Source organism: Acyrthosiphon pisum, chromosome X (assembly GCF_005508785.2).
Source record: "Acyrthosiphon pisum isolate AL4f chromosome X, pea_aphid_22Mar2018_4r6ur, whole genome shotgun sequence".
Taxonomy (NCBI): domain Eukaryota; kingdom Metazoa; phylum Arthropoda; class Insecta; order Hemiptera; family Aphididae; genus Acyrthosiphon; species Acyrthosiphon pisum.
Window position 1 is genome coordinate 37943355 of NC_042493.1, and position 12252 is coordinate 37955606.

The 12252-nt window shown below is 29.3% G+C and overlaps 1 protein-coding gene across 4 annotated transcripts; it reads right to left on the reverse strand.

Moving 5' to 3' along the window:
- Nucleotides 1-2021: 2021 nt before the first annotated feature.
- On the reverse strand, nt 2022-8926 carry LOC100570056. Of its 4 annotated transcripts, none has more exons than XM_029486066.1 (4): nt 8300-8926; nt 7551-7833; nt 3697-3949; nt 2022-2567 (listed from the first exon to the last, which is right to left on the reverse strand). In XM_029486066.1, exons 2-4 carry the CDS (start codon nt 7737-7739, stop codon nt 2320-2322), a joined length of 690 nt encoding a protein of 229 aa, XP_029341926.1. In that variant the 5' UTR covers nt 7740-7833; nt 8300-8926; the 3' UTR covers nt 2022-2319. The 4 variants fall into 4 exon arrangements, with proteins under 4 accessions (XP_029341926.1, XP_008181459.1, XP_008181455.1 ...); XM_008183237.3 differs by lacking the exon at nt 8300-8926 and adding an exon at nt 8172-8268; XM_008183233.3 differs by lacking the exon at nt 8300-8926 and adding an exon at nt 8130-8259.
- Nucleotides 8927-12252: the final 3326 nt, after the last annotated feature.

The following is a 12252-nucleotide window of genomic DNA, read 5'->3' on the forward strand; positions in this document are numbered from 1 at the left end:
TGAACTATCGTAAAAATACTTCCAACAAAACACAGATAATGTTCTTACCATCAAGTTTCATAATAGGTCGATTCACTCTAATTTTTAAGCCAACGGCATACAACTTGAATTTCTGAGCGTAAATTTGGTATGTTACGCGGTTGTAAGACGGAGACAACACATGCGGGTGTAGCTCTTAAGTTTCAATGCATATCAAACTCTGATAGGACATTATTTACTATTATTACTACAATATGAATATAAATTATATATATTATATTTTAATTAATAGAAAATATACTTACGACACAATATAACAGCACAATTATTCTGAATATGATAAGCTCAAAAAATACTTAAATACTTTTATAAATTACTTACCTTCTTTTGTACGTACGTGTCTTCTCAAAATCAATTAAAAAATAATAAATCAGCAATACAGGTACTTTGAAGAAAATAGTAAGGTATAAAATATCATACATCAATTTATATTATGGAACAACCGTGTTGTACAACAGTAAAGCTAGGAGTGATTATAAAATGTTCGAATAAAATAATTTTAAGGACAAATAATGATTAAAATATAAAATGTATGTATAAATACCGAATACCAATAATAACAATTATAATTTATAGCTGTATTATGGATTCAAAAATAGATGTTTAGCTTAATAGAAACATTCAAAAATATAATGTATACATCTTGTTTTCATAAACGCAAATACGTTATACGTCCAAAAATAGAAACTTCGAAAAGCAAATTAATATATCGGTAGTATACATTTATTATAATAATATTAAAAATAAATATTTCATGCTGGTAATTATGAAATTATGTTACGTATTTACTATTTTGTAAAACCTATTAAAAACAAAACAAAATGGTAGGTTGATTTTAATAGTTGTGTAGATAAATTAAACAAATAATTAATTTTGTTTAAAAACATGTATTTGAATAGGTGGGTTATAAGAAGGTTAGTATATGAAGTGTATTTAAAAATCTAACTGCATAAAAAGTATACTTAAATATTTTATTTTATTTCATATGTAGGTAGGGGAGAGTGGGGCAAGTTGACGATGTTAAGGTTCAGTTTTTTTTTTTTTATGTAAATATTTGATGTGAAGATGTGAAATTTTGTACACACGTTGTAGTAAATATTTAGAATCATTTAAAAAAATATTATGAGTTTATATTCAATGGTTTAGAAGTTAATTGAGTTCAATTTTATTTTTTCAATTTCGTCATCTTGCCCCGTGGCTGGGGTAAGTTGACTTTGTACCGGGGCAACTTGACTATATCTATTAGAAATAAGTTTCATTACTTTAAAAGAGTTTTAACATTCATCAAATGACATAATATTATAGTACATAAATCTAGTGGATATTGTATTATTTATACTGTTTTTAATAATTGTACAAAGTCTAATAATGTTGCCTCAGGTATATTGAATTTCTTTGCTGCAGAATTGCAAGAAATAGTTTTGAGCATTACATCTTGTATTGCTTTATTTAAATTACTTTTGGACCATGAACCTTTAGTTGACTTTTTCACATAGTTTCTGACCATTTTAACAGCCAAGTAAAACTAAACAATTATGTATACTCAATTATAGGTATAGGTAGATTTTATAATAATTTTAATACATATTAATATATATTATTAATACACATTTAGTAAATAAATAATAATATAGATAATTCAATTAGTAAAAACTACAAATTATACATCGATATTGAATTACATAAAATATGACAAAATGAATAGCTCCTACTATAATGATTGGAGGCAAGTTGACGAACTCGTCATCTTACCCAAGTCAACTTACCCCAAAGGATGATCATACAATACAAATCTTATTTTTGTATTTAAAAAAAGACTGAGTTTAATTGTAATGCAACTAACACAAAACTCAGAATATGTACTTAATATACGTATCAAACAAACTGAATGAATACTTAATTTTTTGTTGATAAAACCTTATCTCCAAACGGCCGTTAGTGATAAGATTACCTCCAAAAACAGTGAAATGATAACAAACTACTCGCGTTTTATCAGATATATTTGTTAATCAAAATATTAAATTATCACTATAAACTCTTGTATCTTAGAAAAATTTGTAGGCGAGTTTTAGCCTCCCGGTAAAAATTTGTAGGTGGGGTAAAAATCGCCTGTTACGCCAGGCGATTTTTACCTCGGGCGATTTTTACCCCCTCCGGTAAAATTTCGAGGGTGGGTAAAAATCGCCTGTTACGCCAGGCGATTTTTACCTCAGGCGATTTTTACCCCCTCCGGTAAAATTTTGAAGGTGGGTAAAAATCGCCTGTTACGCCAGGCGATTTTTACCTCAGGCGATTTTTACCCCCCCGGTAAAAATTCTCGGGGGTACAAATCGCCGGTGACACCGGTGTCCGTCGGTAGTACATAAGGTACAGAGGATAGAAGTCGTAGTCGTTGTATTTAACGTACACGCGGCCGTTAGAGCTCAGGGTCGTGTCGGCACCACCTGTCGGTACGATCAAATTCTGATTGCCGGACACCCGCTGCGTTTTGTTCACCAACACGGCACAGACGATGATCACCCGATTTTCTGCGTCGGCCGGTCACGAGAACATAAAAATAATATAAAATGCATTGTACTTAATTGTATAATAACATATCCTAGGTATACTAAATATATATATATATCAGTGGCATGGCGAACTTGAATTTTCTAGAAGCCAACTTAATATTTTAAGTTGCAACACCGATAAACCGATGATTAAGACATTTACTGTAGCACTGTCATATTTGTAACTATACCTGCAGTCGTATAGTTATCACTAACATAGTATAATTAAAAATAAATTATCATCTACATATCTGATATAGGCCATATTGCCCACCCACCAATCCTTTAAGACTTAAAGTTTAAGTATAGCCTCTTAGTTAGCCTATTCACCGAGCCATTGCGTAGGTATAGTATAACCACTATAACCTAATCAAAATGCAGCTGAGAAGATAGAATTTTTTATATTATTATTATTGTGCAACTAGTTGAATTAAAATATAAAATATAAAATATAAACACTCGCATTTTCTTTGTCATCGACAGTCGTCACTACTCCCAATACCTAACGCTAATATATTTTATTAGAAAAATAAAACCCTATATTTTGTCAAAATGGTTAAGACGATATAATATAATAATAATAATAATAATAATAAAAAAAACCACTATAAGGATTACATACTGGATCCTTATTATTAATTACGATTTATGGCATACTCAATAATCCCGCGCAGATGCCTTTATAATATTTGTTGCAATAAAATAACTCAACTAAGGTGGTTTTTTTTTAACTCAGTGACTCGAAATTTACAATGAACATAGGTACTAACTTAAGTTATTTATTTATTCATTAATTATTTTTAATTTAATAAAAGCCAGTAATATGGTTTAAAATAATAAAAATTAAATGTTTATGCAATATGAATCATCAATGATAATTTTTTTATATTTATTATGTATAAATTATAAAAACTTGGATTTGTTTAAAAGTAACTCGTTATTTATTAAGGTTTATATTAATAAAATTCAGTGAAGTTAAAAATTAAATTTAAAAAAAATGAGTTAAAGAGTTAAATTAACTTTTCAATTTTTATGTTTTTTTAGATAGGAGAGAAAGAGAATTTTGGTGACAAACAACAAATATTAATAATAAACACTATTCTAATACCTTCTTTGGGGGAATGGTCGGCATAATAGTTGGCATAGTCGGCGTCGTCGCTAAACGACACACCGCGCCCAAACTTGGAGCGCCTGGTGCGCCGCCAGTCAAGTCCGTTTTTCAACGACTCCAAAGCCCTGGACTTGGTGGTCACGTGATATAGAATAAGTTCCTTGTCACCATACCTCATTTCTTCCTTGCGCAGCAAGTACATACCATACATCTGCGGGGCATTGACAACATGTATCAGATCGACGTTGCACTGAAATTTATATACGTCATAAATTATAGATAATATTATATATTAATGTTGAGTAAATATAATATCATTGATTAACTAATAGAATTATGTTAATTTTTAAAACTATTATAGTATATATTATTATACTTTTTGGATAATAATTCATTAAAAACACACAATTTTAATGATTGGGTTTATGATTTTAATAATTAATTGTTTCTATATTGGATTCTGCTTATCTCCACACATACTTATCAGATGAGTAAAATTGTGACATACATCTTACCGATATTTTATTGTTGTCACAATAAACTATTATTATCATTGGCTCTGAAAAAAATGGCATTTCATTTAAAATGCTCACATTCAAAGTGCACAAAAGCAAACATCTGCTGTACCTATTCATTGTAATATTTATTTATTTATTTATTTATTATAATAGTAAACGGGACAGGCCCTTGACATTTATATAGCATTAATAATTAATAATAATAATACACTATTACATACATAATATTTAACAGATAATAATATAATACAAAATAATAAGATACAAGAAGTAGCTAATGTCATCATACGCAAAATGGGTTCATTATATAAATAATTTGTCGCACAGAACGGGACCTGGAATGGAGGAAAGTTGCGAAAATTAGCACCGGGAACATTAAAATTAATCCTCCCTAACATATCTGGAGCGTCAACTCCTCCACTCAAGAGTTTCGATAAGAAAACCAAGTTAGCCTTTGTTCTTCTAGTACTCAACGTCTCCAAATTTAATTTCTCTAGAACTGGCGTATAATCGTGTGGAAGGCAGTCAATATGCAGTACAAAAGAAGCATATTTTAAGAATTTATGCTGACCACGCTCGATTTGGCAAGAGTCACGTAAATTCTGGGGATCCCAGATCACTACACCATATTCAAGATGGGATCGTACAAATGCACAATAAAGCGCTTTTAAAGAACTACACATATTGAACTCAGATATTATGTAATATGTAGATACACTGTTAATATTTATGCCCTGGCACTCGTTTATCCCCAGGCTTGATTAATAGTATGAATAAAAATATAGGTAGGTACCTATTAATGTTGAAATGTATCAAAACATTGGTTCCATAATATGAAAGATTATGTAGATATAACTATAATATAGTAATATATGTTATTAGAGAATATTACATAAAAAAATTATAGGAACAAACACCAAATAGCACACTATATAGTAACTAACTATAATTCCGAGTTCTGACATATAATATGGATAACACACTTACAAATGGATAGTAACTTATATTTATATACCAAAATAACAAAACCTTTATAATATGTTATAAATAGATTCCTATCAAATATTTAATATGGCAGTATAGGAAAAAAATTATATTGATACCTAATAATAATTGACTGTCATTGTTCTTCAATAATCAATAACATTATTATTATTCACTGGGTAATCTTGGTAAATGTCATGCAACTAATAATTAGTAAGTAGCCAATATTAGAATTAAAACTTTATTCGATAGGTATTTATTAAGAGCTTAATTATTTTCATTATTGATTAAAAGTATTTTGACAAATAAGCCATGCGCATAAAGTTGTATACCATTTAAAAAAGGCTATCAGATGATTTAGGCTATACACCTATATTTGATATTTTCTACACCACACAGAAAAAAATTGTATATTTGACATTTGTATCATATAGCCATAAAGGTATACGTTTTTATAATTATGATTAAAGCCATGTTCAGAGCTACGTCGTCTGTGTTATTTTTATTGTAGTATTCTGATTGGTGGTTGCAATCATGGTATCATTCGCTAATCATGATCTATCAAGACATTTCCGGATTTCAGCCTAGCTTAACTTTTGTGACACGATGCGACAAACGACATAGCTGATTGAGGTCACTATGGTAACGTAAATACGTAATTATATTATTCATCGGTTGCTAGGAGCCACCTAGGTACTGAACAGCGAAATTATTTAGCGTTATAACATTAAAGTCATCTTCGTTATTGTATTGTTGACATAGCAACTGAAATGGTCAGAAAAAATTGGTTAGGAAAATATGTTGTAGTACAAAAACATAATCCAATACCTATACATATTATAATGGATATGGTATACTTACAATTGAGGTTGTGCTCAATCGTAATAATACATAGGTATGTCATAGGTAGGTACTATGTACATGTTGCTCCGATAAGACCGTGTTTAATCATATTTTACCGAAAAGATGCAAACAAACCCAATGGCCGATTATAACAACAAATTCATAAGCTAATAATTAAATTATTGTTTGTCGTTTGAGTGTATATAATAGGTATATATTTTATTTTGTTATATCTTATTGTTTAATGTATTCCATTGCTTTCGATTTTATTTGCTAAACCATTTGTTTATTTTTTGAGATAATACTTTAATAATACTTCATAATTATATTTAAAAAGAACATGGATAATATCTTGCAACAAACATGTAGGTAAGTAATAAGTATATAGCTGATCGAGGTACCTACACTTATTTGAAATTTAGCTGTAATCGCTATTTCTTTAAGTTTTAAAATATAGAAAATTAGAGTTAAACCTAAATATTATAATTAATGATGGATATGAATATTAAAAATATTATTATTTAATGAACCAATGGTGAGGTAATGTAAATAGTAGTTAAGTATAATTTAGTGGCCCGTGATTGGTCCAATACATTTTAGTTTACTTTTTTGCTGAAAATTTTTAATACATTTTTTTGTGTATTCAATGAGGTATTTCTTTTTCTCAGTCTGTTTGTCGGTGTCTAGCGATATAGTATACAAATTACTCTAGGCATTGATATATATTGAATTTATTTTAGTCGTACGCTTATTATTATTATTATAAATTATAACGAAAGCCCAAAGGTGAAAGGTCACCTCGATTGACAATGCCTTCGAGTATATATGATGATAATTTAAATTTAAATCCTAGTATACTAATTATAATATCATACATTACCGGTATTTATAATATAATATAATATATTATAGTATAATCAACAATACTAATTTGAGGCGAATTAATGATTTAGTGGTTTGTAGTTTTGTACCTTCCTATATATTATATTTTATCGTATAATATAGATAGTATTTATTTTTACCTACTATTATAAAAAGAATTTAAAAATTAAAAAGAACAATTTTTCGAAATTAAAATGTATAATTTGTTACATACATTTCTAAATTGTGTTCCTAAAAATCGTATCGTATGTCCCTTAAAATATGTTTTCATAACGGAAAATTATGTTCAGCGTCTATACTCGATTAACATTTTAATTTCCTGATATTATAACCTCCGAGTTTAATGTTTTATTAGGTTTATATCCTGCGTATTGGTTGTACACTTATAACTCGTAATGATATTATGATGTTTAAAAAATTACAAGTAAGGTATACCATCTATAGGGTAATCCATCAGTAGGGCTATAGTTTTTAGGTAGCCCTACTGAAAGAAAGCCACTTGGGGCGCTATAATTGCGGCTCATTTTTCGCTGGCCGTAGATAATATATTACTAAGCGGTGGTGAAATATTACTATTGCGATCTGTGGTCATTGGTCAGTGTGGTAGTCGCGGTAGGTACTCACCCTGGGAAATGTTTCGTGGACGAGACGTTTGAGTTGGTCGGATTCTATGTGGCCCAGATCTTCGAGCAGCTGACCCCCAACATGGTGGCTGTACGTCGATTTATTGTGCCGCCTTTGCAATTGGACCGCAGCGTGAGTGGTAAACTTTGACGACCTTTGGGAGTCTTTACTTCTGTGATGCGAATACATCGGGCGCCGTATCGTCTAAAACCGCTGCGGACGAGACGAGGACGGATACTGAAACGGGCGCTGTTCGAGAACGGCCAAGTTATCGAAAACGAGACTGCAGAAGACACACAATAATATTATTACTCTCGATGGAAAAATAATTAACGCTTAGTCTTATCACCCTATATTATACTCTAAAGGAATATTATAATATGGTATGGTATATACCACTGTGGCACTATACCTACCGGCTGTAGGTATATAAATTAATAAACTATACACACGGCGAATTTGGAGGATTTTAAAACCGTACACTGAAATAACATTTAAATGCGTACGCGATGTCAAAATGTGTCGAATCTATCGGACGTCACACATTTGGATGATATTATATTATTAATTTAAAGGTACCTAATAATGATATCATTATTGGTTGTAACGCCGTTTGCTCACCCGACGCGCGGCGAGACGATCAGGACGAGCGGTACTCGTAGAATGTGATACGGACTCTGGTTAGCTATTTTACTACACCTAATTGATATCATTATCATGTTATTAACAATATAATTACAAATTATTACCGGAATATTTGTTATTATTACTGTTATCGCCAACGTCGTCATCGGTGCACACCGACAGCCACAATCACCGACATCGGATGCTTAGTATGATATCATGCTATAACTCAAATACCATGAATTATTTTTAAGTTATTGAAAATAGTTAGGTATGGCGACAGTGTCTGTTATGGCAGACGGCGCAGAGATCACCGCTCAGCTGTACGACCGTGGGACGTGCATTTACTGTGACAACTGACAACACTTAAAACTGATTGTGAGCCGACTGTATTGCCATAGAACAATAATATGATATTATAGTAATGAAAGCGAACTCTTTATTACGGAGATAACGGCGGCGGAAGACTCGAGATTCCTCGGCGTCGCGGGGAAGGGGGCTTATTCTAGTATGCCAATGATAACCAATCGCATATGACTTTTCGTACATACAAAATAATAATAAATGATTATATATTTTTTTATCGTCTATAAACATAAACCGAATAATATAATGACTGGGTTTTAGATAATATTATTATACATCCACTTATCTTAAGTTCTAAAGAACATTACCTAAACAAACAAAATATTTATGTGACCTTCTGCACCTTTAGACCTTAACTATACAATATGTATATTATATTACATATATAATATACTGTAAGCCTATAGACTAATATAAAATAATAGCGTACTTGAGTGTTTATAATTATATACAATATGATGCATACATATATATTTTATAGAATCTGTATCAAACAAAATAATATTTAAATTTAAAATATAAGATTTATACCTAGTTTTGTTAAAAAAGTGTATAAGCCATGAAAATTATTGAAAAATAAACCAATTATGATAATATTTGATTTAAAGTATTAATATCACGTATGTGATCATGGCTTTACATTAACTCCGTCTCTTTGTCTTCACTCTTCGGACTCATATTGACTATATCATATTATTCAAAGCGTTTAGGTTTTATTAAAAGAATTGCTGAGGAATTTAAACTTTATAACTCTCTACGAAATTTTAAGAAGTTGAAATTAGATTGCGTCATTATATAACAAATATGTTAACCTCAATAATAATTATGGATTTTTATAATCATTTTTTTAATAGAATTTTTGAAAGTACTAAAAATTACAATTTTACCCATTAGCCATTAGGCGGGGTTTAACCGTAGTATTTATTTGGTTTAAAACTGCGTATGATACGGTTCTATGATCTGAAATAGTAGAAATGGATATTATTAGGTAGGTATATTAAAGATAAAGGACTTTTAAATACGTTTATGTATTCAGTATAGGTATCATCTACAAAAATATCAGTCAAATGTAAAATTAAAAATAACACAATTCTTAAATAAATAAAAATAACACGTGTGTCATAATCATACAAATATTTCTGTTTCTTATTTAGGTCCAAACTATTTTATCGCTATGCTGCTCTATATGAAAAAATATATTTTTAATGATGTAAATATACCATACTTGTATAATGTTTTTAAAGTAATACTAATGCCTAATACTCAAATTGAATAAATATACTTAGGTATGTACTATGGGGTGCCGCCACTGGGTGACTTCCCTCTCCCGTCAATCAAATCTCTCATCAAATTTAATTAATGTATAATTTTATGTAAATATATAAATTTTGGTCAAAAAAAAAAAAAAAACGTACGTACTTAGGGGTAATATACTTCTTAGTAAAATAAAACAACATTAAATATACCTAGGTACCTAATTGTTTTTACAGCATATTATTGTAATTTATAGGTTAGGTTTAGTTTTAATTTGTCTTTAATCTAATTTTTTGTCTCTTATATATAAAGATTATAATATATATTATTTATATTAATATATTATACACAGATATCTATACAGTATAATACAGTATAGATATCTCATACCTATCTGTGTCATATATAATATATAGCTGCGGTAGTCGTCGTCTGCGAGCCAGTGTACGCAACTGTATGTTTTCATCGAATATATACAAAATAATATTGTACGCATAGGAGAGATTTTGTTGAATTATAAGGGGGCTTAAATATTTCTTTAAAAAAATAAGGAGTGGGGGCTCTGAAAAATGTACAAACATTCAGATGTTGCTTTTATTTTTTTTGGAGGGGCTAAGCCCCGCTCCCCCCAATCACCGCCTATAATAACACGTATTAAGACATTGTACTAAATGCATATATTATCAATATAATTATTATATACCATGTAGACTACTTATGTCGCGTATATATATATGAATAATCGTCTAAAACGGTATACGCAGAAAAAAGGTATCATTTTTATAACAATAATAGATATATTATTATAATATGAATCGTCGTGTTTTTCTGCAACGCAGTGGATCAGAAACAACAATGTTCCCTATGGCCTATGTACATTAAATTAATTAATGGAAAATGGAAATTACACAACCGCCAATGGCGGCTATCCTCAAATAAATGCTGAGGGAAAATTCTGAGCACTCACCCACCAATAAACATTTATTAGAATATACAAATTATCAATATTCAATCAGTAGAACACATCTTTTTGTTAATTTTTGAACGATATCAAAATAAAAATTATCTAATAATAATAATTTTTTTTTAATAACAAATCTTTATTTTTATAATTAGTTACAAAATATATAATATTTCTAATTGAAAAAACAATTTTTTTAAAAGAAAAAAATATATAAGTAATAGACAATTACCTATTAAAGATTTAATAATATTTTCTAAAACGATGTTTATATTACATAGAATTTTAAAAGGAAGGAGCTTATTTTGACGCCTCAAACTGCGCTATACTATTTATTTAAATGGCGATCTATGCGTTGATGAGAAAGCAATTTGGATAATGTTACTTTTTTTTCGTACTGTTGGTGATAGTTTTTAAATCCGTGTTTATCTTACTTTCGGCTATATTACTTAACTGAAAAATAATTTACGTGATTTTGACGAATTCCGTATATTTTCTAATTTAAGGCAATCATAAAAATGTAGTGTGGGTTTAAGCTCAAAATTTTTTTTTTAATTACACTTTAAACAACTTATAAAGAATTCGTCATCACAATTTCAAGTGTTTTGATCGAGTGAAAAATTATTTATTGACAATTATTAAAAAAAAAAACTTAAAAAATCAATTAAGTTTAAAGGCTATAAAGCTGAAAAAGTGTTAAAATGTTTTCAAAATGTTATGAAGTATAGAACATATTAATATTAATATCAGGGGGAAATTTAGAAAATCAACGGTCAATCGTTTTTGAGTTAAGGTGCGTTTTCCCTGCAACATCTAACGCGGCCGTGCTGATCCACTGTTTGACGTTGCAGGGAAACCGTAGCTTTAGACCAAAAAAACAAAATCAAATTTGTCAATATTGGTATTGCTTTTCTCCCAATCTATTAATATGAAGAATAAAAGTCCACACATACTGTAGCTATTATTTTGATTACAATTACTAGTAGAATAATTGATATAAATAACATCATAAATGCTTCGTTAATTTCTTCTAAAAATAATTTATTACAAAACTTGTATTTAGTATTGTTTTGTTTTTAATTATGTTACACTAATTAGCCATAGTATAATAAATAATCACCCAACATCCAACCACCCAGCCACCCATCAAATTGTGTATGTGTTGCTGCGAAGCAACTATAGGATCGCCGCCATTGACAACAACAAATCATATATTATGGAATACAATACTGACTATCAATATACCCATTAGGTATATAATCTATTTTGTAACAGCCTTTAATTTGTTCATGCTATTTAAAAGTACTATTTATATTCTATTAAATTCTATTATTATAATTTTTGAAAACAAAATGTAAAAATGTATATTATACTATAATAATATTAAATAAATATATATTACATAAAAAATTATTTAGATAAATTAATATAGATAACTGAAGTTATCATCTAAGATAAAAAAAGATGACCAGTAGCTTCGACCATATAAACTAATAG

What these genes read in the sequence shown, in the direction of transcription:
- LOC100570056 (XM_029486066.1), bottom strand. Translation starts at nt 7,739, where the DNA reads ATGTATTCGCATCACAGAAGTAAAGACTCCCAAAGGTCGTCAAAGTTT. An exon ending in TCCACGAAACATTTCCCAGG is followed by an intron (nt 3,950 to 7,550) that starts GTGAGTACCTAC and finishes TATAAATTTCAG; the next exon opens with TGCAACGTCGATCTGATACA. An exon ending in CGACCATTCCCCCAAAGAAG is followed by an intron (nt 2,568 to 3,696) that starts GTATTAGAATAG and finishes CGGCCGACGCAG; the next exon opens with AAAATCGGGTGATCATCGTC.